This window comes from Pelobates fuscus, chromosome 5 (genome assembly GCF_036172605.1).
Source record: "Pelobates fuscus isolate aPelFus1 chromosome 5, aPelFus1.pri, whole genome shotgun sequence".
Taxonomy (NCBI): domain Eukaryota; kingdom Metazoa; phylum Chordata; class Amphibia; order Anura; family Pelobatidae; genus Pelobates; species Pelobates fuscus.
In genome coordinates, this window is record NC_086321.1 from 221,043,759 (window position 1) to 221,070,450 (window position 26,692).

A 26,692-nucleotide genomic window follows, 5' to 3' on the forward strand; every position below is an offset into this window, starting at 1 on the left:
AGGGATATAATTTCTAATTAGTGGGGTAATAGCTGCTTGATCCAAGGAGATATCTGACTGCTATTTTGGGGTCAAGAAGGAATTTTTTTTCCTAGCTTGTTTCAAAATTGGAAGCGCTTCAGACTGGGTTTTTTGCCTTCTTTTGGATCAACAGCAAAAACATATGTGAGGAAGGCTGAACTTGATGGACGCACGTCTCAGTTCAGCTATGTAACTGTGCAACAGCAGAAATTGCCTCCAGTTACCAAGTACGACAATGCTCATGGTAGATATAGAATGTGACGGCAGATAAGAACCATTCGGCCCATTTAGTCTGCCAAATTTTCTAAATACTTTCAATACTCTGGCCTTATCTTATAGCTAGGATAGGCTTATGCCTACCCCAGGCATGCTTAAACTCCTTCACAGTGTTAATCTCTACCACTTCAGCTGGAAGGCTATTCTATGCACCCACTAGCCTCTCAGTAAAATAGTACTTCCTGATATTATTATTAAACCTTTGCCCCTCTAATTTAAGACTATGTCCTCTTGTTGTGGTAGTTTTTCTTCTTTTAAGTATAGTCTCCTCCTTTACTGTGTTGATTCCCTTTATGTATTTAAATTTTTCTTTCATATCCCCCCTGTCTTGTCTTTCCTTCAAGCTATACATGTTAAGTTCCTTTTACCTATCCTTGAAAGTTGAACCAGTTTAGTAGCCCTTCTCGGAACGCTCTCTAAAGTATTAGTATCCTTCTGGAGATACGGTCTCCAGTACTGCGTACAATACTCTGTGAGGTCTCACCAGTGATCTGTACAATGGCATGATCACTTCCCTCTTTCTACTGCGAATACCTCTCCCTATACCACCAAGCATTCTGCTAGCCTTTCCTGCTGCTCTATTACATTGTCTGCCTACCTTTAAGTCAACTGAAATAATTATCCCTAAATCCCTTTCCTCAGATTTTGAGGTTAGGACTCTATCAAAGATTCTATACTCTGCCCTTGGTTTTTTACGTCCAAGATGCATTATCTTGCACTTATCCACATTAAATGTCAGCTGCCATAACTCGAACCATTTTTTAGTTTACCTAAATCATTTGCTATTTGGCTTATCCCCCCTGGAACATCAACCCTGTTACATATCTTAGTACCATCAAGACCTCCTGCAACATCACTAATAAAAAAATTAAAGAGAATGGGTCCAAGTACAGATCCCTGAGGTATCCCACTGGTGACAAGACCATGCTTTGAATATACCACTGACTACAACCCTCTGTTGCCCGTCACTCAGCCACTGCCTTACTCATTCAACAATATTGGAATCTAAACTTTGCAATTTATTGATAACTCTTCTGTGGAACAGTGTCAAAAGCCCTACTGAAATCTAGGTAAGGTGATCTATTATTTCAGTCGCTCAATCAAAAAAAATCAATAAGATTAGTTTGGCATGATCTCCCTGAAATAAATCCATGTTATCTCTGATCTTGAAATCCATGTGATTTTAGATGTTCAACAATCCTATCCTTTAACATGGTTTCCATTACTTTCCCCACTACTGAAGTAAGGCTTACTGGCCTATAGTTGCCTGACTCCTCCCTACTATATTTCTTGTGAATGGGCACAACATACGCTAACTTCCAATCTTCTAGGACTACTCCTGTTAACAATGATTGGTTAAATAAATCTGTTAATGGTTTTGCTAGTACACCACTAAGCTCTTTTAATAACTTCGGGTGTATTCCATCAGGTCCCATTGACTTATTTGTCTTTACTTTGACAGTTGAAATAGAATCTCTTCCTCTGTAAAATCACATGTAATAAATGACATGAGGTATGACACAAAATGAGTATACAATAATGGCTATTTTAGAGGTATACATTATTTATTAAAACACAATCTTCTTGCATTCAAATACCATTGAAGAGCAAATAATTCCTTTGCTGTTGTGTAAAGAACAAAACTCTGAACATGTTAGTGTTCTTAGAGAATGTTAACTTTTTGTCCATCTCTGTTAAGATGCCACATAACGTAAGCAAGGAGCTTGGCGTGTCTTAATATCTCCAGGACCTCCATTTTAAATGATAAAGTTAATGTATAATGTGTTGAAGTAACAAGCCAGCAAAAAATAGTCACTGAGTAATTACCACATATAGACCATTGTATATTTAGATGATATATTTTAGGATAGATGTCTTTTTTTATTTTTTATATTTCCCCATTTATGATCTTAAAGAAACACTATACGCACCAAAACAACTTTACCTTAATGAAGCAGTTTTGGTCTATAGATCATTCTATATAGCAGTTAAATTACTTTGCTTATACAGCACACCTCCCTGAATGTGACTTGTACAGCCTTCCTAAACACTGCAATAAATTAACCTAAACTATCTATAATTTCCTTTCCAGGAAGCGCCTGTTTAATCAATAATTTCTTATCTCCTGCTCTGTTTATAGCCTTCTGAAGCCTACAGATGCCTAAAGCAAGTTAACATCTGATTGAAAATGAAAAATGTTTCATACAGGCTGTGTCGGTCACAGCAAGGGGGTCGGGGTGGCTAGGTCTACAAAAAGAGAATCAAAACTGATTGAACTCCTAAATGGCAGATAATTGAGCCGTCAGAATGCAGAGGCATAATCTATACACAAAAACTGCTACATTAAGCGAAAGTTGTTTTGAAGCCTATAGCATTCCTTTAATAGATTGAAATGTGTTAAATAATTAATTTTTGCATTAATTAAACTTTTTGTTTAAACTAGTTTTTTTTTTATTTTTTAACACAGGAGTCCCATATTAGAGCTTATCCACTGAATAGTGTATTATGCTGAATTAAGAACCTAATTGCAAAATAAAGGCCATGATTTTGACTTCCCGTCATCTCTAATACACTATCAAGTGAATAAAATGACATGCCTGCGATGGTGCTTTGTTCCAATGTGCTTTTATAATTTTAACTTGTTAAAGAACCTACTGTTATAGATGGCAACTTTTATAGGAGGTTTTATTATATTTCTACTAAAAGTGCTCTGGAATGTAACAGCCTTTTAAGGGACATAACTATTCCTTGTTAAAATGTTCCTAGAAATTCCTCTAGTATACCCCGTCATGCACTGGATTTCATAATGCACATTCCAGTCTTACCCTTAAATAATATAAACAAAACTCATTTAACTCCTAAATAATATAGATTTAATAATATAGATTTGTGGTTCTGATAAGAATTGTTTATTTTAATATGTTTCATAGATTCTGCATATTTTATTTCTGTACTCTTTAAAAGAAACAGTCTGGTATTGCTATTTCTACACAGGGGTGTATTCACCGAACTCCATATTGTAGGAAATCAAAGCAAACTTAAGGCAATGATAAACCGTTTGCTAAAGGGTAGTTGAAGAATTTCTCCAAATCAAAACTTTTTGCCTACAGTTCTGGTTAATAAATAAATTCCTCTATGTTCCCTTCTATTCTTTGGATTAAATATATTTAAAAAATGATGCATTTCCGTGGTGATTGTGTCGAAAAACATCCATATCTATGATGCTTTTTTTTTTTTTTTTTAATCTGTGTAATTACACCCTTTGTCCTTCCCATGTTTCATGACTGTGCAATTCAATTCCTCTATCGCATGTACTTTTTTTTATTTTTATGTTTGCTCATGCATATTCATAGCCTGAATCCTGTTTTCTTTTTCCTAAGATTTACGTGCAAACATGGATCCCATCAAATCTTATTATGAGCATTGTAAGAGATGAATACCACTCCAAGCCTTTTACTCTTAGAGGAATTAATCAAAAAGCCACTTACCAACAATACCAACCTGTGGTGATGCTACAGAAAGGATACACCATACATTGGAATGGGCAGGCTCCCCAAACCACTTTCTTTTACCTTGTAAACTTCGACAAGTAAGCAATTCTATCTATCTATTTATCCATGTCTTTCTATTAGCGTAATTCTTTTATTCAAAATGATTTTCTAATGTAGAATAAAACATTTAAAAAAGCAAATAAATTATGTGCATAATAAGCACTTTTGCGTATGTATTATGGCAAAAAAAAAGAAAAACGTATCTATCTTAATCGTATGTACAGTCATGTCTAGAAATATTTGGACACTGACACAGGTTTTGTTGTTTTTGCTGTTTACCAGAATAAATCAAGTCACAATTAATAATCAATATGTGCTTAAAGTGCAGTCTCTCGGCTTTAATTTGAGTGTATTCACCTCCAAATTGGAGGAAAGTTTAGGAATTACAGCTCTTTAATATGTAGCCCCTCTCTTTCAAGACACCAAAAGTAATTGGACAATTTACTCCAAAGCAGTTTTATGGTCAGGTGTGGGCTATTCCTTTTCTTCATCGATTAAGCAGGTAAATTGTGTGAAGTTGAATTTAGGTATGGCAATCGCATATGGGAGCTGTTGCTGTGAACCCACCACATGCGGTCAAAGGAGCTCTCAATGAAAGTGCAACAAGCCATTCTTAGGCTTCCAAAAAAAATAAAAAATCAGAGAGATAGCAGGAACATTTGGAGTGGCCAAATCAACCGTTTTGAACATTCGGAGATAAAAAGAACACACTAACACAACATGGCCTGGACCTCCAGGAAAACAATCATGGTGGATGATTCTAGGATTCTTTCTATGGTAAAAAAAAAAAAAAAAACACTTCACAACATCCATCCAAGTGAAGAAAACTCTCCAGGAGGTAGGCATATCATTATTCAAGTCTACCATAAAGAGTAGACTTCCCAAGAGCAAATACAGAGGGTTCACCACAACTCTACAAGGTGGAAACCATTCATAAGCATCAAGAATATAAAGGCTGGATTAGACTTTGCCAAAAAAACAAAAGAAAAAAATGAAGTCCAGTTCAGGAAAAGCATTCTTTGGACAGATGAGACTAAGATCAACCTGTACTCGAATAATGGGAAGAAAAAAGTATGGCGAAGGCTTGGAAAGGTTCATGATCTGAAGCATACCACGGCGGCAGTGTAATGGCATGGGTATGCTTGGCTTCCAATGGCATTGGGTCACTAGTGTAATATTGATGATGGTCAATCATATCATATAATCATATTATGATTGTCTGCTCCGATTCAGACAAAAATGTAGCGAAGTTGATTGGACAGCACTTCGCTTTACAGATGGAAGACACAAAACATACTGAAAAGCAACTCAAGATTTTTTTTTAGGCAAAGAAGTACCGTATTTATCGGCGTATAACACGCACTTTTTTCCCCTGAAAATAGGGGGAAAATCGTGGGTGCGTGTTATACGCCGATATCCCATAATTACTTACCTGTCCTGAAGCGTGGGCCGGCTTCACAGCGCGCACCGCGGTACAGGAACTTTAATTTCAGGTTCCGGTTTCCGGCGGGACTGAAAGGAAGTGTGCACAATAGTGTGCACACTTCCTTTCAGTCCCGCCGGAAACCGGAACCTTAAATTAAAGTTCCTGTACCGCGGTGCGCGCTGTGAAGCCGGCCCACGCTTCAGGACAGGTAAGTAATTATGGGAGGGGAGGAAAGTACACTATGGGAGGGGAGGAAAGTACACTATGGGAGGGGAGGGGAGGGGGAGGAAAGTACACTATGGGAGGGGAGTGGGAGGAAAGTACACGAGGGGAGGGGGAGGAAAGTACACTATGGGAGGGGAGGAAAGTACACTATGGGAGGGGAGGAAAGTACACTATGGGAGGGGAGGGGGAGGAAAGTACACTAGGGGAGGGGAGGGGGGGGGGGGAAGTACACTATGGGAGGGGAGGGGGGGGGAATACTATGGGAGGGGAGGGGGGGAGAATACCATGGGAGGGGAGGGGGGGAGAATACCATGGGAGGGGAGGGGGGGGAGAATACCATGGGAGGGGAGGGGGGGGAGAATACCATGGGAGGGGAGGGGGGGGAGAATACCATGGGAGGGGAGGGGGGGGAGAATACCATGGGAGGGGAGGGGGGGGAGAATACCATGGGAGGGGAGGGGGGGGAGAATACCATGGGAGGGGAGGGGGGGGAGAATACCATGGGAGGGGAGGGGGGGGAGAATACCATGGGAGGGGAGGGGGGGGAGAATACCATGGGAGGGGAGGGGGGGGAGAATACCATGGGAGGGGAGGGGGGGGAGAATACCATGGGAGGGGGGTAAATTTCCTGGAATTTCTTTCTAAAAATGAGGTGCGTGTTATACGCCGATAAATACGGTAAAATATTCTCCAATGGCCAAGTCAATTACCTGATCTCAGCCCGATCAAGCATGCATTTCACTTGCTAAAGACAAAACTTAAGGGAATAAGACACACACACCGCTGAAGACCGCTGCAATAAAGGCCTGACAAAGAATCACAAAGGAGGAAACCCAGCATTTGATTTCAAATCCATTGCCATCCAGAGCCAAAATTATAAAAACTGTGTCAGTGTCCAAATATTTCTGGACCTAACTGCATTTACACTCCCAGTTCGTTAATTGTCCTTTATTTAATTTGTAAATGATGAATATTGATTGCAGAACCCCCAACAATTGGTTACATACAGTTTGGGATGTGGATTGAAGAATTATAAGAAAGTAAAAAAAAAAAAAAATATGTTAGTAAATGTCATTATGGTTTTATACTGTATTGTGCACACATGTAATTGCAAGTAATGTTTGGTGTATTTAGTGCATCTGTATTGTTTGATTTACTAAAACCCATCCTTTTGCAGAGAGCAGCTAAATTAGTATTTATAAAGACATATTGATAATGAGCCCCTGCAATCTTCTAAATCATTAAATATACTATTTATAATTCTTGTTTTGCAGACTATTCCATTTTATTTTCATTTTACTCCTGTAGGAAAAAAAAAGTTTCTTATTGCCAATTACAAATATTTTGAAAATTGAATTTGGCCTTTATTTAACTGTTGCAATAATACTTTTTTCAGAGGTGATTGGATCAGAGTTGGTCTCTGCTATCCAACAAATACTGTGTTTCAGGTAAGATCACAGCTCGTTAAAAATCAGACATCCAACGTGGAAGAATTCCAAGCAGTGTCCTCAATACAAGAATTGGAGAAAAACAGATCAGCTGGAAGATTCTTTTTTGACAACAGTACAGGGTAATTACGTCCAAGCATTTGTCATTATGCTTCATGTAAAAATGAAAAATGTTTAAACTTTTTATACAGTGGTACCTAAAGAAAGCACTTTTTTTACATGAACCATTACATAAATTGCATTCTTACAGAACCATTGCGAGGCATGCATTATGTTGTATCTTGAAATCCAATGACTCCTAGCAAGGGTTCTCTATCATAAATGTATCTGGTAGGTATTGTGCCTCCCATGCTGCATAGCAGTTATATCTAGTTTTATGGTGGCATTTGAATTAGTGTGGCTTCCCTTTTTTTGTCCCTACTTTGAGTCCTTTGCTGTCAACAGTGAAATCTGTTCTAAATTAGAACACTTTATATAGTTCAGGAATATTCAATGCATTGGCGATAAGTGTTTGCTAAGATTAAAAATAAATAAAAACATATTCATTTGACAATTGGGGTTTGACCAGCTATGTGATGTGAACTTTAGCCCTTATTGAGTGGTATGGAATTGCTTTACTAAACGCACTGTGTAAGAGCAACTGGACATTGATACATTAGAATTTCCTTGTATAACTCAAACTGGAATGCCTGTTTTGTATTCTAAATGTCTGGGTCTTTTTGATTATGGCACGCAAAACCTTTATACTTAAATAGGTCTGGAGCAGCAGTTTTTGTTGTTGTTTTTTTTTTAAACATTTTATCTCATCTCTATATATAGATTGTTATTCCTCTTTCTGCAAGCAAAACATCCCAGGGATGGCCACAGTTATTGCTCATCTCAGGGTTGTGAAAGAGTACAGATTTTAGCAACTGTGCAATCCAACGCTACCAGCAACTGTATGGCCAAAGCTTACCCAAAGTATGCCAAAGCACCCACTGCGACAATACCTATGCCCATGAAGACCACTGCACCTTGCAAGACTTGTGGAGCATCTCAAGTAAGTGTGTTTTCTGCTAGCAAAAACTCTGAGATACACAATTAGAATAAAATTTGTGTTGGTTCATATACTTGGTATGAGTGCATGAACATTTGTTAGTATTTAATCATTTGTGATCAATTTTATCTGTTCTTCTGGAAGTTATTATAGCTGTAAGGGTAGGTGAAATTAAAGAAAGAGCAGAGAAAGGCCTGATGGCATGGATATAATGGCAGGAATATTCTATGTCAGTTCCACGGACCATTAATTCCTATGTGCATCCCCCTACCCACATTTCCTTTTTAACTTTCTCCTGTCCTTCTCAAGCTATCTCCTTATATAGCTCTGTCCTTTCTACCGCTCTAGAACAGGCAACTCCAAACAAAGCATACTTTAATCCGCAATCATGCATTCAACCCACTTACACGCTCAGATCACAAGGTTGCTCCAAAGGTTCTCCTATAGAGCAGAACACTGTTGGAGGAAGTCAGTTGTCTGCACGATCCTGATGAAGCCTTCTCTTGATCCTGCTTCTCCCCCTAACTTCTTCAATTTACCTCTAAGCTTTTAGGGCAGCTCATGTGCCAACAGTCTTACTAGCTTCCTTAATTCTAACTCTCTCCTTTACCCTCTTCAGTCTGGTTTCTGCTCTTTTCACTCTACTGAAACAGCCGTAACAAAAATGATCAATGATTTGTACACTGCTAAGTCCAAAAGTCTGTATACTCTCTTAATTCTCTTCTACATCCACTGCCTTCCAGTGGCTCGTTTAGTGTATAATTTTCTGACATCACCTCCTTCCCGCTACCTGACTTAGTTGGTGTCCCTCAAGGCTCGGTTCTTGGCTCCCTTTTGTTTTCTCTTTACTCTTTTAACCACAAATATACCCATTTCCATCCCGCTAATGGCATTCTCTTGTCCCCTGTCCGATCCACCTCTGCAAATTCTAATCTATAGGACATTTATCAAGGGCTTCAATTTTACCCCTTTCTGTTAGACTTTCTCCTAGCCTGCAGTCCTTTTATGAAGTTCCTAAAAAATATTCCATATTCCTGGGTAACTTCTTGCATCAAAACAATCCTCCCATTCCCTACACATAACCTATGCTTTCACAGTTCACTGTGGGTCAACTGACCACCACAATGTCTCACTGTGTTTGACCAGTTAATTTGTTAAAGGGAAAGTATGAAAAAAAACTTGTTTTCCTGACATTATAACTTCCCCCTCTGTCAAGGTCCCCCCCCCCCACGCTCCTCCCCCACTGACACCAGCCGGTGGGGAGACCTAATGCGCATGTGTGGCAATGGCCGCACTCGCATTAGAATTTCCCTATAGGAAAGCATTATTCAATGCTTTCTTATGGGGATTCCATGGACGCTGGAAGTCCTCATGCATAGTGTGAGGACGTCCAGCGTTGTTTGGGTGACCAAAAGTCACCAATCCACCCGGAAGTCCCACTAATGGCACTACAGGAGGAGTTAACCCTAGCAGGTAATTATTGCAGTTTATAAAGTCTGCAATAATTGCACGCTCAGGGCCATGGATGATGAGAGTTTGCACCCAGACCACTTAAATGAGCTGACGTGGTCTGGGTGCCTACAGTGTCCCTTTAATTTCACGAACTCATCAATGTCTCTTGTGAATGCATTATGTTCATAGATCAGGCACTTGATGCTGACTTTTTCTTAAGGATAGTCAGAAGGGTTAAAATATCACCTTCTTCAGATTCATCCCCTTACTCTCTCTGATTTTTATACCTTTTATAGCATGTCTAAAACTTTGCAGAATTGAGAGCTTGATTAGCTTCCAAAACCGTTTTCTCTGTGGTTGGTCTACTAACTGGCGTAGACAGGTATTTCAAAAGACTTTTGTACAAGTAAGACATTGGGTAAAAATACGACTCACCAGGACAAAATGTAAATTGTCAAGAACTGTGGAACACATGCACTCATTCAACACTGCTCAACTGGAAAGTGTGACTTCCGAGACGCCCTCAGATGCCGTAGCTACAGGTTCCCTGTATGTTGATACTGTCTTTACACGAGCAACCCCTCTACAATTGGAGATTTGAACAAGATCTTGCCACAACTTGCATGGTCAGACAGGGTGTGGATTTCTATGTTTCTCTGTGTGTTCCATGTATGTTGGACCCTTGGAGTATTTGCAGTCTTCCTCGATCTTAAGAAGATACTTTGGACACTTTATTTAACCATATTTGCAGTCTTTGTCAAACTCTGGATCTTACTTTCCGCTTTTTGTAGAATCTGAAATGGCATGAGTCTGTTACCCTACCTGCTTTTGGCAGGCTTGAGAAAACAAGACTCACAGATCTATTTTCATCCGCATTCTCTGCCATTATGTTACAGGAAACAAAGTCAGGCCAGTCTTTTCCTCTTCAGTGTCGTGTATGAATGAGAATATGCTAGTTTGGTTAACCATGAATTAGGAAATTTGAGCAGTCTTTGCAATATTCTGGCAATTCATAGATTTATATAGCTTATATACCGGTTTTCCATGGCTACATCAGAAGTTTAATTTCTGGGCGCACTTATTGAATTATACTCTCACAACAGCAATCCAGTTCATTTGCTACAGTCTTCTGGATCTTATTAATTTTGCCTATTTATTGGACAGTCTCCCAGATTTTTAACAATGATTTTATCAATCTTGTCAAAATCTTGCAATGTCTCGTAGCCTCTTCTAGATTCTATATTAAACATATTGCATTAGGTTATTAGAAAATGGAGGACTTGCCTCTCCGTGTCCCTAATGAATAATACTACATCAATTATTTGGGATTTTCTTTGTTTTTTTAAAATCTAAAATCCACATTTTTGTAGTATGGAAGGTTTTATAACCACAAATAATGCTCTATGCACATCTTCCTAAAGTGATCCTATTTGTGAAATTCCGTTTTTTAAATTCTCCTTTTTGGTGAAGAACCAAAGGAATAAACAAAAAAAAAAATATCTTGTAAATGAGAGGTTTATAAGTTTGACCTCCCAGATGTTTACAGAGTAACACTAGTCTAGTAAAATGATTTTGAAATTGTAAATGAATGATGAAAAATGACAGGAAAGAGGGAGTATGTACATATTTACACATTACTGACATAATTAAATGTAAAACAAACAAAATGAATTGTAAATTGACTAGTCCAGTTTCTGTTTGATGAATTCTGGCTTATATTTGATAAATCATGGAATAGATTATCAAGGCTAAAGGTCCAAATTATAAAATACAAAACAATATTGTGTTACACATAGTGCAAGCAATGAAAGGTAAAATAAAAACCGTTCTCAAAATGGGTGGTTTTGCTGTGGTTTGGAATTTTTCCTCTTTGTCGCTTTTGTTTATTAATTCATTTTCTTCTCTTTTCCTTCCTCCTAATTCTTGTGGTATGTCATTCTATATTTCCAAAATTTGGAGCAATAGAGTAGCTTTGTTAGATGGAATTCTTGGCCCAAGTATTTAAAATAAATTAAAAGCACTCTTCATCGACATTAAAGATGGCAACAGCTATATAAACGCAGTCATGTCATGGCTTTCTTTTGTGAATGGTGAGTTTGTATTATTTCCTACTACCTAGTGGTCACCAGATCCCTTCATCATAGCTCTCAAGGGTCTTTGATATAGTTTGACAGACAGATTTGGGATCCATGTTACCAGACCCTGCAGTCCTAATGCATTTCTTGAGGGGATCATAAGAGATGTTGTGGGCATGGGATGATGGTTCTCATGGTAGAGGGCCCATTTTTTTCCCGCTACGTTCACACAGAGGTAAACATTCAATATGCCTATCTAAGCTAGTTAAAGGCTCAGATTTTAATGATAGATTATGATACTTGCCAAACAGGCAGGAGTTTGCTGTAGTTCATAGAACTGATCACATAATGTAAACCTGAGACATTTCTCTTCGCATCCTTCTTAAATAATGTTTTTTTTGTCTCTTTGGGGCTACTGCCGTTAACAATGTATCCCCTAATGCATTTAAGGGGTAGAGGCTCACTTATTCACATTATAGCAGTTTGAATAGAATTGTCCATTTTACCCTCAAGAGTCATGTTGTGACTGGGAACCTACCCTTTAATTTTCTGAAGGATGTATCCACTACCTAAACATCTATTCTGTCTCTACTCTTGGTGCCCAGATATATCATATTCTTGGGCCACATCATCCTTGTTATTCCCATGGGAGTTTTAGGAGTTGTTCTAAAAACAAAAATCTGCCTGTAATATACCTTGCTATCGTTAGGGCAAAAGCAGTGAGTGCTGTACCTAATTTGTTTAGTTTTCTTATTTAGTTTATATTCAGAATGCCAATACTTAAATCATAAAGTAGTTTATCAATTTTATTACTTTTTTACTTTACTGATTGTGTTATAACTCTGGCCCTGGAGAGGTAAAAACCCCTTCAGCCACTTACCTCAATCCAGCTTTTTTTAATTTATTTTTTATTTTTTGGTAGCTTGTTCTGCCTACTATTTTTTTTTTACTGACAGTGTTTTCAAATGAATAATGAATTTTACAGAGAGCTGCCTGTTCAGAGGTTTGTAAAAAGAAGTAAACTGCAATCTGATCTGGAGAGTCTGAAGAGGCCAAGCAAATGGAATCTAAAGACATGTTTTTTTTTTACCAATTACCGGTAATTGGGCTGCTGCACCACTGAATGAAAAAGCACTTTAAAAAAATAGTTATCAAAAATAGGCTCGTCTTTAACAATGTGTAGCTAAACACTTTGTACATTTTTTTTTAACATGTGTGTCTCTCTTCCTTATTTGATCTGCTGGAGAGGGCTTTATAAGGAAAAAAAAAAGGAAGATTAGAAACCACATTGCTGCACAGATTCATTTTTTTTTTTGCCGAAGGAATGGACAATCTCGTTCTCTAATTGTATTGTGTATCTGTTTTCATTCTAGACGGTGTTTACCAGTGATCCTCATGTTGTCTACCTCCCAGTTCAGATACAGTCTCTTACCAAAGAAGAAATCCAAGAAGGGTCTGTAGAATCATTTATTTCTGTAAGTAGACCGGTTCTAGAAAATAAGGTTGGGTAAAAGTGGCTCATGAGTGGATTTCCAATTTGTATTTTCTATATTTATTGTATTTTAGTCTTGGTACATTAGAACATTCATATTAGATTTATAATGCTCAAAAAAAAAAAAAACTAAAGGGGAAGATTACATAAAAAAAAACAAAAAAAACCTTGCTACATTTTGGGCAGTAAAGGTTTCACTTCTATGTATTATAGGTTAATAAAATCAGGTACTATGGGTGCTGTAGCATGTAAGAATTGCAAGTACTCTGCCATGGTGAGTACCTACAGAAAAAAATACTTTAATCATGTTTTCAATCAGTACTAGATATTTATTTATATTTTCAGGTAAAATATTTTTTTACTCTGTGCAGCAAAGACGCGTTACTGAAATATTTGCTGACTTAATCTTTCTTGGCTTTTAGTCTGTCCAGCAAATCTTCTATTTTTAGGATTCCTCTAGAGTGAAGAAATGTAAATCCATTTCAGTTGCTGCAGTTGGTAATACTTCCCGCACAGAAACTTTGTTTCATTCTAAGAAGTAACCTCATACTTCATACATTTGGACAGGCAGGCTTTGAAAGAAAATGGCTTGTGTTATATTGGCACATCATTGTTACATTTGGCATTCTGATGCGCTGTCTTCATTTATTTTCAGGTTAATGGAACAAAGTTTGCATTCCAAAAGGTTGGTTTATTCCTCGTTGTCATTGATGCTTGCACTGGAACCGTGAAAGAAAACTTATACTTTTCACAAGACGACCTTGAACAACTGGAAAAATATTTAAGAAACAAAGTTCCACAGAGGTATTTAATTCTGTCTTGAATTAATATAGACACTCTCATTTTGCTCCAACATTTTAGGATATCTTATGTTTAGGAGTTAAGGTGTGATCTTGGAATCTGATTTAAAGATTTGTTTTTTTTTATTACAAATCTTTGAATAATCATATTGTAACTGTTTTTATTTATTTTTTCCTCAAGATTAAGTTGAATGTCTTACCCCTTTGTGCCCTTTAGTGTGTCTCCTACAACCCCTCTTATGTATTTCTTACTTCCCGCCAGCCCCTTTCTGTCTCTTACTTCCCGCCAGCCCCTATCTATCTCTCTTTTTCTCCCACATAGACATAGATAAAGGCAAAAATACATACATGCACAAATACACAAACATACAGACACACAACCATACAAGCACACAGACATAATTATTCAGGCACACAGTCACAAAGATATACAGGCACACAATCAAACAAACAGTCATACAATCTACACATACAGGTACATTGTCGTACAAACACAGACATACATTCATACAGACACAGGCACACACAGAAATACAGACACAGACCTAAAGAAACAGAGAGGCATATAGAGACATACATACACAATGATACAGACAGACATATACACACACACACTGACAGACAGACATATACACACACACACACACTGACAGACATACACACACTGACAGACATACACACACTGACAGACATACACACACTGACAGACATACACACACTGACAGACATACACACACTGACAGACATACACACACTGACAGACATACACACACTGACAGACACACACACACTGACAGACACACACACACTGACAGACACACACACACTGACAGACACACACACACACTGATAGACATACACACACACACTGGCAGACATACACACACACACACACACTGGCAGACATACACACACACACACACACTGGCAGACATACACACACACACTGGCAGACATACACACATACACACTGGCAGACATACACACACACACTGGCAGACATACACACACACACTGGCAGACATACACACACACACACTGGCAGACATACACACACACACACTGGCAGACATACACACACACACACTGACAGACATACACACACACACACTGACAGACATACACACACACACACTGGCAGACACACACACACACACACTGACAGACATACACACACACACACTGACAGACATACACACACACACACACTGACAGACATACACACACACACACACTGACAGACATACACACACACACACACACTGACAGACATACACACACACACACACTGACAGACATACACACACACACTGACAGGTTCAGGAGGGTGTGGGATCCAGAGTGCTGCCTGAGGTAGTTGGGAGTTGGAGCTGGTCCTGCCCAGCCCCCCTCTTCTCTGCCTCCTTTCTGCTGTCTTCTTGGGAGGACTTCCTCCCATGCTGACGTGAGGGGGCCGGCGGTAGCTCCGCCCCTGCTGGGCACCAGCCGTGCTGTGTGCTACAGAGGGAGCAGGGATATGACGTGTTCATATCCCCGCCCCCTCCACACAGTCCGCGGCACTGCAGCTTGGCGCTCGGCCACGCTACAAGAAGTGACCGGCAGGAGAAGGGAGCTGTGCGCTTCCCTCCTGCCGGTCACCCGGACATTTGCGCCCCCGGGCCGGTGCGCCCTAAGGTGGCCGCCTGTGCCGCCTTATGGACGCGCCGGCCCTGCACCCACCTCAGGTTCACGCTCTCTAATCCTGTGGTCTTTATTGATTTACACTGCTTGGGGACACATTCTCAATCAGGGCAAACTTCCAAAATGATACCTACACTCTAATTTTGTTGCCAGAATGCTGACATTTGAACGGACTGATGTCCGTTACTTCTTTCCTATACTCCATAGGCCGCCGGTGGCAGTTCCCTTCTGCTTTCACTACCAGTCAATTTTTTGACATAGAGCCTAGGCTGACTAATTTATTGACAGGTGGGAGAAAAACCTAATTTATTTACTTACTTTTTTTTTTTTTTTTTTTTTATGGGTAATTTGATCTCTGTGTTCATTACATATGCTATCAGAGAAATTCAAATTTGTGTTCTTTCCATTCTACCAACCAGGTCAATTGTTTTATTGGCTTCAAGAGGCTACATCGCAAACTTTGGTAATCTTCCAGAAGAATTACGCATTCTCGGAACTGCCAAAGCTGCCTATCTTCAGAATAAAGGTTAGTAATGTTTCACAAGTGAGCAGAATTCTAGTAGCATGGATTGCCTCCTTACTAACATCATTCCAAATATTCAGAAACAAAGTCTCAAAAGACAGTGAATGAGTGTTGTATGCCATTAAAACCTGTAATTTTTATTTCCCTAATGTTATAGTATTATATCATGAAACATTGGAACAATTACCAGCAAAAAGGTTTATAGAAACATGACAATGCCAATATTATAATAATAATATCAAGATGCAGTGTGTACATTACTTAGGCTGCAGGGACATGCTATAGAAACCAGATCCACTACATTAAGCTGTTGTGATTCTGGTGACTATTGTATCCCTTTAACATTATGCAATTAATTTAATACTTTTATTGTGCTTTAATGTACCAAAAGTTAATTTCATTCAGTTTTATTTATTGACAGAATACAGGCTCTTGAAGGCTCATGTTTTCATGGCTACTTACATTTCAGAATAATGAGGGTTATGGATAAAAGTGATGTGTTCTAAAAAGTTAAGCAAAGCTTCAGTCACCAATGGAATGTCCTTGCTCGTTCTACTAGTTTGCATGATTGTCCCATTTTCTTTTAAAACACTTTTCAAAGTACAATTTTTATACATAACCCCCACTATATTTTTGTCGGTGACCTCTGTGAACAAACACTATATCACAGAGGCGTAACTAGAAACCACGGGGCCCCACTGTGAAAATTGCCATGGTGCCCCTACATGTGTCACATGCACGCCCCCGGCCTCTCCATGTGTTCTATTCACGCCCCACAGGGTGTGGCATGTTTGGGGGATGACAGAATTGGAGGGGTCCATATGATTAGGTGAATGGAGGCGAGTGTGACAGAGTGATGGAAAATTAGTGTGACAGTGCTAGAGAAGCTGAGTGTGATGGGTTAATATGGCAGTGATAGGAGGTGCGTATGGCATGAGCGAGTTACAGGATTAGGGGAGTTATTGTGAGTGTGGCAGGGTGAAGGGGGTGACAGTTACAGACACACCTGCAGATAAACAAACACATACTAACAAACATGCAGATACACACCATATAACACATACAGATACAATCACGGACACACATGCACATACACAGACACTTAATGACTAACATTTAGATACACAGAATGACACTCATACAGATGCATAGGGCAGACCCTGACATCATGGGCGTCCGCAGGAATTTTTCCGGGGGGGGGGGCATAATTGTAATGACATCTATGCTTGGCCCCTTTTTGACAGTGTCATGGAGGGGAGGAGCATAGTCATTATCACTTAAAGCCAGGGTGAATAGCGTTTTCACAACTATGGTGTCAGGAATACATGTTTGTATTCCTGACACTATAGTGTTCCTTTAAGCAAATTAAAGGAACATTCTGGTCACCATAACAACTTCATCTAAATGAAAATGCTATGATGCCAGGAAGCCCCTGGGTGCCCTTTCCTTTAAGGGGTTAAACCGCTCTCAAATGGTTTAACCCCAAAGGCTTCCTCCAGCTCGAGGTCCATCAGTGGTATTCGGCATCTGAAACGGAGTGTCAGAAAGTGCAGATTGACGTCAGGCATGGGTGCCGCTGATTGGCTAGAATGGTCAGCTGACGCTCTAAGCCAATCGCTATTTCCCGGTTCATAATTTTTTTTTAACTCTTTTATGAATGGGGAGCTATTGATTGGCTTAGAGTGCCAGCTGACCGCTCTAGCCAATCAGCAACACCCCTACCCAGCGGCACTCTGTGCTTCCTGACACTCAGTAAATAAAAGTGAACACATTAACACTGATATTTTTTTTCTACCTGGGTAGATGAGAAGGTCCAGAGTTTCCCTGCCAGGCACAGGTACCAAAGCCTTATGATGTGGTGTCCAGAATAAAGTGGAGGGTTCACTTCATTTGTCCTTCCTGCTCCAATCTCCTTTACTTCTCCTTCATTTAACAGTCTTCTTTTTCTTCTGACACTGTCTTCTATATTTGGCTCCTTCTGCTCCTTTACCTTTCTGCTTATTTTGCGCCCTTCTGCTACTTTCTCATTCTGATTGCTTTCTGCTCCTTCTTCTACTTTAGCTGTGTGCTCCTTGCTGTCCCTTTCTGCTCCTTCTTCAACTTTGCCTTTGTGCTCCTTGCAGACCCTTCCTGCCCCTTGCTGCCCCTGCTCCTTGCAGACCCTTCTTGCTCCTTGCTGACTCTTCATTTAGCCCCCCCCCCCCATGCCTCACTTGCCTAATCTATAGGCTGCCCCCCCATGCCTTACTCATAGGCTGCCTCCCCCCATGCCTTACTCCCCTAATATATAGGTTGCCCCCCCCCCCATGCCTTACTCCCCTAATATATAGGCTGCCCCCCCATGCCTTACTTCCCTAATATATAGGCTGCCCCCCATGCCTTACTCCCCTAATATATAGGCTGCCCCCCATGCCTTACTCCCCTAATATATAGGCTGCCCCCCATGCCTTACTCCCCTAATATATAGGCTGCCCCCCCATGCCTTACTCCCCTAATACATAGGCTGCCCCCCCATGCCTTACTCCCCTAATACATAGGCTGCCCCCCATGCCTTACTCCCCTAATACATAGGCTGCCCCCCATGCCTTACTCCCCTAATATATAGGCTGCCCCCCCCATGCCTTACTCCCCTAATATATAGGCTGCCCCCCCATGCCTTACTCCCCTAATATATAGGCTGCCCCCCATGCCTTACTCCCCTAATATATAGGCTGCCCCCCCATGCCTTACTCCCCTAATATATAGGCTGCCCCCCATGCCATACTCCCCTAATATATAGGCTTCCCCCCTCATGCCTTACTCCCCTAATATATAGGCTGCCCCCCCATGCCTTACTCCCCTAATATATAGGCTGCCCCCCATGCCTTACTCCCCTAATATATAGGCTGCCCCCCCATGCCTTACTCCCCTAATATATAGGCTGCCCCCCCATGCCTTACTCCCCTAATATGTAGGCTGCCCCCTCGTGCCTTACTCCCCTAATCTATAGGCTGCCCCCTCATGCCTACTCCCCTAATCTATAGGCTGCCCCCCTCATGCCTTACTCCCCTAATATATAGGCTGCCCCCCCATGCCTTACTCCCCTAATATATAGGCTGCCCCCCATGCCTTACTCCCCTAATATATAGGCTGCCCCCCCATGCCTTACTCCCCTAATATATAGGCTGCCCCCCCATGCCTTACTCCCCTAATATGTAGGCTGCCCCCTCGTGCCTTACTCCCCTAATCTATAGGCTGCCCCCTCATGCCTACTCCCCTAATCTATAGGCTGCCCCCCTCATGCCTTACTCCCCTAATATATAGGCTGCCCCCCCATGCCTTACTCCCCTAATATATAGGCTGCCCCCTCATGCCTTACTCCCCTAATCTATAGGCTGCCCCCTCATGCCTTACTCCCCTAATCTATAGGCTGCCCCCTCATGCCTTACTCCCCTAATCTATAGGCTGTCCCCTCATGCCTTACTCCCCTAATCTATAGGCTGTCCCCCTCATGCCTTACTCCCCTAATATGTAGGCTGCCCCCCCATGCCTTACTCCCCTAATATGTAGGCTGCCCCCCCATGCCTTACTCCCTTAATATGTAGGCTGCCCCCCCCATGCCTTACTCCCCTAATATATAGGCTATTTTAAACCCCCACCCCCCCCACCCCATCCCTCACTTACCTGATCTGTAGGCTGTCTCTGCTGGCTGCATGTGTTGCTCCCCTGCGGTTTCAATCAGCAGAGAGAAGCAGGGATAGATGCAGCTTCCTGTCCCTGCCTCTCTCCATACACAGCGTCACCTACTGGCCGGCGCCGGTATTGCAGTTCATTTTAAATCTCACACGAAAAATAGCAGAACAAGCTGAAAAATCCAGGGGGGGGGGGGGGGGCGCAAGTCCCCCCCCTTGCCCCTTCCTGCGGACGCCCATGCCTGACATACAGATATACATATAGACACACACACACACACACCCACACATACAGAGATGGACACAGACACACAAAGACACATACACAAACACACACACATGCAAAATGTTTTAGTCACCCTCCTGTTTCCTAACATTTGGGTGCAGGAGGGGTCCAGTGGCTGGCTCCAGCTGATTGGAGTCATAGTTCCCACTCTGACTCCCTCCTCTCCTTCCTCCTCCCTTGTGGCATGGTTATCGCTGAGAGGAAGTGACTGGGACTGTCACGTCCTCCCAGCTTCTGACATCAATACAGTGTGTCGCACTGTTAAAGCCCTGCAGCATTGACCGGGCCCCCATGTAATTTATTTTCATCTGGTGTCCCTAAGAGCTTGGCCCACAGAGCGCGGTATAACTGCCGGAGCTGCATTACATGGTCGACGGGCACTTGGGTTGCAGTGGTCCACAGGGCGGCTGGGCCCCCTCGAGTGATGGACCCGGTCGCATCTGTGACCCCTACGACAACAGTAGTTCCGCCACTGCTGTATCAGCAGCTTGTGACGGAGTGAGGAACTCCTCTAAACTAAGTTAGGCAGAACTAAAGAAATTCGAATGTGGAGTAAAATACAGCATGAATGTGAGAACAAAACGTATCAAATACACTTGCGTCGTAGATTAAGATGTTTAAAAAAAACAGATTCTTATGATGCCATGGGCTGTGGTTTTTAACCCCATGATGACGTGCAGCATGCCAAGACTGTCATATCATGAGATTGCTCCAATTCCTTTAAGGAGTTATGATTGTGTCAGTGCATTTTATACATTTTATACTTTCATATTGTTTTTTTATTTTTTATTTTTTTATGTTTTTTTATTTTTTTATTTATTTGATGACTGTATATCTTTTCCCTCTAGGGAGCATTGCATTCTCAGGATTCAAGGGACGCTTTAAGCCATCATGGACCAAGTTGTTCACCAGTCCTGCTGGTAGTGGCCTAGGTCTTCTAGAACGATATATTCCGCTACAGCTTGAAGACTATGGGTGCAGCAGAGTGAGCACAAATAAACGAAAAGACATGGATCTCCTAACAAAAGCTTTAAAGATGTATTAATGTAGTTTATGCTTTAAGTGCAGGAAAAAAAAAAATGAAAATGTGAACTAACTTATTTAATTTATGGCAATTATACTGTTTTCCAGCGTGAGCCTTTTTACTGTTTAATACAGCAATGGGTGTGAAATCTAAGCCCTAAAGCCAATGCACCTTCTAGTTGTATATAATCATGTTTTGTAAACCATATACTGTTTTGTAAAGATAGGTAATGCAGATGTTATGGTTTTATTGGGTGGTTTTGTTTTTGTATGTGCTGTAAACTGTATTTTTTTTTTTTTTATACTTTTGTATTACTGATAATGTATGGTGGTGTGGTTTTTATTTTCGTTTGTTTTTATTGTTATTATTTTATGGATTGGACTGGAAGAGTTTTTAACAAGAGTGTTTTTATCACACCGTGATTTACTTGAAAGATATTGAATAATAAAATCTTTCTACAATTTTAAATATATAGTTTTGGACTATACATTTTTTTTTTATTTTTTACAACAAGGGTTTACAACAGACAAGAACAGTAGAACACAGATGTCAATTAACTAAACATCAAATTGTAGAAAATAGTCGAGCTGTAACTAAAATGGTTTCGAAATCGCCCTTTTTATCCTCCGTGTTGCTATTTGGGTTAAATTTGTTCAAACTCAGAATTTAGAGAAGAACCCTGCTTATAGTGAAGTGGAAATTCAGATGCTCTTTGGAATTGGGTTTTATCGAAACAGTCATAGTAAAGTGTTAACAAGAAACCACTGCTGACAAGGCTCCCCAGTAAATAATAGTAATTTTGCGAATATTAAAAAAAAAAAAAAAGGGGTGAGGTGTAGAGAGAAACTATTTATAATACTTAGAAAAGTCTGTGTCATTAGGTGTCTGCATGTGAACCAAAGCTCATGACATTTTAGGTAAGTATTTCTGTCTAAAGTGGGTATATGTTCCCTAATAAAAACTAACCAAATTTTTGCTTGATATGAAACATTAAATGGACACATACAATGATTGTAAGAAGCAGTACATTAAAGGGAAACTATAGGCTTGGAGTAAAACATAGTATTATAGTACCCTCTAGTGCCCTCCTACAGAGCAGAAAGGGTTTTCTTTTAATTCACAGTTCCTTGTACCCCAGTTATCTAATGTGCATGCGTGGTGAGCGCATTCGAATCAATGCTTTCCTATGGGGTTTTAACGGACGTTGGTTATCCTTATGCACAGCAGGTTAGTTAGGCAACCAAAAGTCACCTAATGACCCGGAAGCTGTCTGATAGACGGCCACTAGAGGAGGAGGTAACACTGCAAGGTAATTTATTGCAGTTTCTTCATAACTACAATAATTACCATTGCAGAGCTAAACTGACAGGGGCACTGCACCTGCAAACCAAGTAGAAAATAAATTTAAGTGTAGTAGAACCACAAAACGAATGACACACCTAGACAATGCTAATGATTTCACAATACAATAGAGGAGAATAGTATTTAAAGGGACACTGTAGGTACCCAGACCACTTCAGCTTATTGAATCTGTCTGGGTGCAAACTCCCATCACCCTTAACCCTGCAGTGGTAAATATTGCAGTTTTTATCAACTGCAATAATTATCTCTGAGGGTTAACTCCTCCTCTAGTGGCTATCTACCAGACAGCCACTTAAGGGACTTCTGGAATTAAAAAATACTTTTAGTCCGTTATCTGACGCTGGACGTCCTCACGCTCTGCATAAGGACCCCCACCATCAGATTTTCCTCATAGAAAAGCAATCGTATGACCCAACAATGTATACATCAAATCATAAATTTGGGCCGTGGGCATAAAAAAGGGAGAGGAATGAGAACAAACTGTTATCAGAGAAAAGCTGAATCCTGGGGCTGCTAGGCACCAGTCGAGTTGCCTGCTGTATCTAATCCAATTTGGACTTAAGTTTGCTAATGTAACCAGATCTAATGAGATACATAAAGTTATCTCATAGTTGAGCCATGTCTTATCCATATCATTCACTTACACAATTATCAGTTTAATTTCATTCTTAATGGGAAGGATCAATTGTTTCCATTAATTTGTAAATTCTATGCTGCTAATTGCAATCTCACTGCATAAGTGCTACAGAATCTGTTGGCGCTATATAAATGGCAATAATAATAATAATTCTCACATTGCATTATCAACCTGTTCTCTGCATTGGTGAGCCTTCCAAAAGTCTGGAATTTCATGGATAACCATTTGTTTGTTTATTGCACTTCCACCATTGATGAAAGGAACGGACCACTAAAGTTACATAGGCTATGCATGAAGATGTACAATGTCGCCCGATTGATTCAATGCTTTTTTATATGGAAGGTTGGATACCTGCGTGGTCAGTGACGTACACATGATCCATGGGGCCCCTGGTGCGAAAGTTGATCTGCGGTCCCCCCCTGCATGCTTATTCTGCGCGGGCCGGGGCGGCAACACATGGCGGTGGGCACCTGGTCGCAGGGCTGTGACCGCGGTATGTACGCCACTGCATGCAGATACATACACTTAAAGTACCACTATAGGAACTCGGATCTCTTCAATGAAGTGGTCTGGGTGCCAGGTCCCTCTAGTTTTAACCCTGCAGCTGAAAACATAGCAGTTTCAGTGAAACTGCTATGTTTCACTGAGGGTTAATCCAGCCTCTAGTAGCTGTCTCACTGACAGCCGCTAGAGGTGCTTCCGCGATTCTCACTGTGAGAAGACGCTCGACGGCCATAGGAAAGCATTGAGTAATGCTTTCCTATGGGCGGCTTGAATGCACGCGTGGCTTTTGCCGCGCATGCGCATTCGGAGCTGACAGGCGGATCGGGCAGAGAGATCCCCGGCGCTGAAGAAAGGTAAGTGCTGAAGGGGTTTTAAACACAAACACACACTCTCTCACGAACAAACGCATACACACTAGCTAACAGACACATACTCAGTGAAAGACATACATACACACTCACTGACAAACACTCACTAACAGACACCAAACATACTCCCTAACAGACACACACACATGCTCAGTAACAGACACACACAGTGACCCTCACTAGCAGACACAAACTAAATAACAGACACACAAAACTAACACACTCACTGACACACTAGCAGACACACACGCAATAACACACACAAACACACAACTAACACACTCGGTAACAGACACACACACACTGACACACAAAAATTACACTCATATACACATGCTCATATATTTTTATTTTATTTTTAAATTTAATCCCCCTGCCTCCCTACCTTTGGGAGTGCTGAGGGGATTCCCTGGGGTCCAGTGGGGCTGCCGGCAGCCGGTCCTGCAGGCGGCAAGGGAGCACTGATCCTCCTGTTCAACTCCCTTGCGCGCCACTTACTGATGCTGGAGCCAGGATGACGTCATATTCTGGCTCCAGCATCAGTGCGATGCAAGGGAGCTGGGCAGAGAGCGCTCAGAGGAGACTGCTCCCTCGCGCGCCCGCCATGTAACGCCACTGCCAGCCTTGAGGGGCCCTGAGGTGGCCAGCTCCTGGGCCCCCCAGGAGAAGAGGCTGCCCCCCAGGAGAAGAGGCTGGAAAACTGGCGTACATACCCGGTTGCCCCTGCGACCGCGGTATGTACGCCAGTGTGTGTGGTGCTCATGTGCCCAATGCTTCTCTATAAGGAGCATTGGATTGGAACAGGCCTAATATTCATAGGGACAGGGGCACTAAAGCGTAAGTGCTTCTTAAGTGCTTGAAAATGCTAGCCTCACATAATGGTGTGCCTTGGAGATTCTCTGTTCCCCTGCCACAAATAGTTCTAACTCTGCCTCCATGTACATTTCCACAGAATAAAATAAATATATTTGGTACAATATCCCGCTTTGTATTCAGACTGTTTTTAATAAATGTTCATATTTTTTTCATCCAATGTTGCCATCATGCCCAATTTACACACAAATTTTGCCGTTTGGATTTTTCACTTCTTAGAATTACACAATATTGACACTATTTTGCATCATTTAACTTCTGTAACAATATCGTATATTGAGGTTTAGATGTTTAAATGAATAATCTGTATTGCATTTTATAGAAAAGATTTGTTTTCAACAATTCTTGCTTGCTATTAAATTATCCTGTAACTTGTTTTTATGTCAGCTTTCCTCATTCAAGTTTCCCCAGAGATTCAGTTTTACAAGAGGGGAGAATATGTATCTATTAAATGATGCTGTTTGCTATCTCTACATGACTTGTAAATTGTTGTGTAAATATGACTCACTTTCAAAGCCTACGAACAAGCATTTTTCAAGTCTTCTTTTTGTGAGATATATATATATATATATATATATCTATTACAGGACTCTGATTTCTTTTACTTTCTTAAAGCGACATGCATCACTTGGCAATATGTTTTTAAAACCAGCAAGCAAACATGATAAAATAAACCTAAACAAACCCCAAATAAAGCATGAAAAACTTGTAAGCATGAACAATATGTAATCAACATTTATAAACTTGGTCAAATTGCATTGTTGGGCACGCCTCTAAGCTAGCAAAGTTTCTTCAGCCTCCCCTCTTAACCCCTTAAGGACAGATGACGGATATATTCCGTCATAATTCCCTTTTATTCCAGAAGTTGTGTCCTTAAGGGGTTAAGAAAGAAACAGGGTATCATTGTGTAGCAGCAGAAGAAGAGCTAAACCTGACATGGGAGCCTGCACTGTATGAATTACACTAACTCGTTGTCTTTTCCCCCTGTCACGATGTTGAAATATCTTCCAAATGCACATGTGTAAATCTGTCAGGTGGGCCTAATGCACTTTTCCAGCCTTGCTAGAATCGAACAGTGATTGGTTAGATTAGTTTTCCCCATGGACCTGGTGTGGAAAGCACAAAAAAGAAGCAGGTAAATATGGGGGGAGGGTGGGAATCATGTTTAACCATTGTTTTTCACACTGTAGTGAGGGAACTCTCATTCAAAACTAAAGCTTTTGAAAGAGAGTTGTCTCAAAGTTATGCATGTTCCTATAAATCAAACTAGTTTTTGTTGTTGTAAAACCAATGTTTATTGAAATTTTTTTATATTTGTATTTGGCAGCCTACATGTGATTTACAAGATGTAAAATAGATACAAATATACTAAACAAAGAAATAATTTTAAATACATAAAAATATATAAAGAGTTTTTGATATTGTAATGTGTTAAATCTGTATCAAGATAAATGACATGTGTGGCTTTCAACAGAAAGGATATGATGCTTATCTCCCATTCCACCACATTGCAAACACTCTCTATTAGATTATTGACTGTGGAGGCCATTAGTGTACATTGTACACTAAGCTCATTCTCATGTTCCTGCAACTAGCTTGGAATGATGTGCTTTGTGACATAACCTGTTATCCTGCTCAAGACTGCCAACAGAACTTTTGGGGCCCCTTAAGTAAGCCACTGGTCAGGCCACCCCCAATGCACACAACACTGATACACTGACCAGTCACAAGATTTAAACCATCTGCCTAATATTGTGTAGATCCCAAAACAGCTCTGATGCATTGAGGCACGGATGCCACAAGATCTCTGAATTAGTCATGTGATAAGACATTAGCTACAGATCCTTCAAGTCATGCAAGCAGAATAAGAATTCTGGAGGGTTTCAAGTTTTTTCATTTAATCTCAGTATGTACAAGGGAGAACAGTTACTACTAGAATTGTTAGAAACAGGAGATGAAATG

The 26,692-nt window shown here is 40.7% G+C and overlaps 1 protein-coding gene across 1 annotated transcript in view; it reads left to right on the forward strand.

Moving 5' to 3' along the window:
* Positions 1-21,454, forward strand: part of CEMIP2 (cell migration inducing hyaluronidase 2) — a 113,212-nt gene extending 91,758 nt beyond the window's left edge. Inside the window, exons 18-24 of the mRNA XM_063455042.1 lie at positions 3,678-3,886; positions 6,896-7,069; positions 7,767-7,986; positions 12,884-12,985; positions 13,658-13,806; positions 15,902-16,008; positions 20,811-21,454. Coding sequence (XP_063311112.1) covers positions 3,678-3,886; positions 6,896-7,069; positions 7,767-7,986; positions 12,884-12,985; positions 13,658-13,806; positions 15,902-16,008; positions 20,811-21,007 — 1,158 coding nt within the window. The 3' untranslated portion in view covers positions 21,008-21,454. The remainder of the gene's footprint in view (positions 1-3,677; positions 3,887-6,895; positions 7,070-7,766; positions 7,987-12,883; positions 12,986-13,657; positions 13,807-15,901; positions 16,009-20,810) is intronic.
* The last annotated feature ends 5,238 nt before the right edge of the window (positions 21,455-26,692 follow it).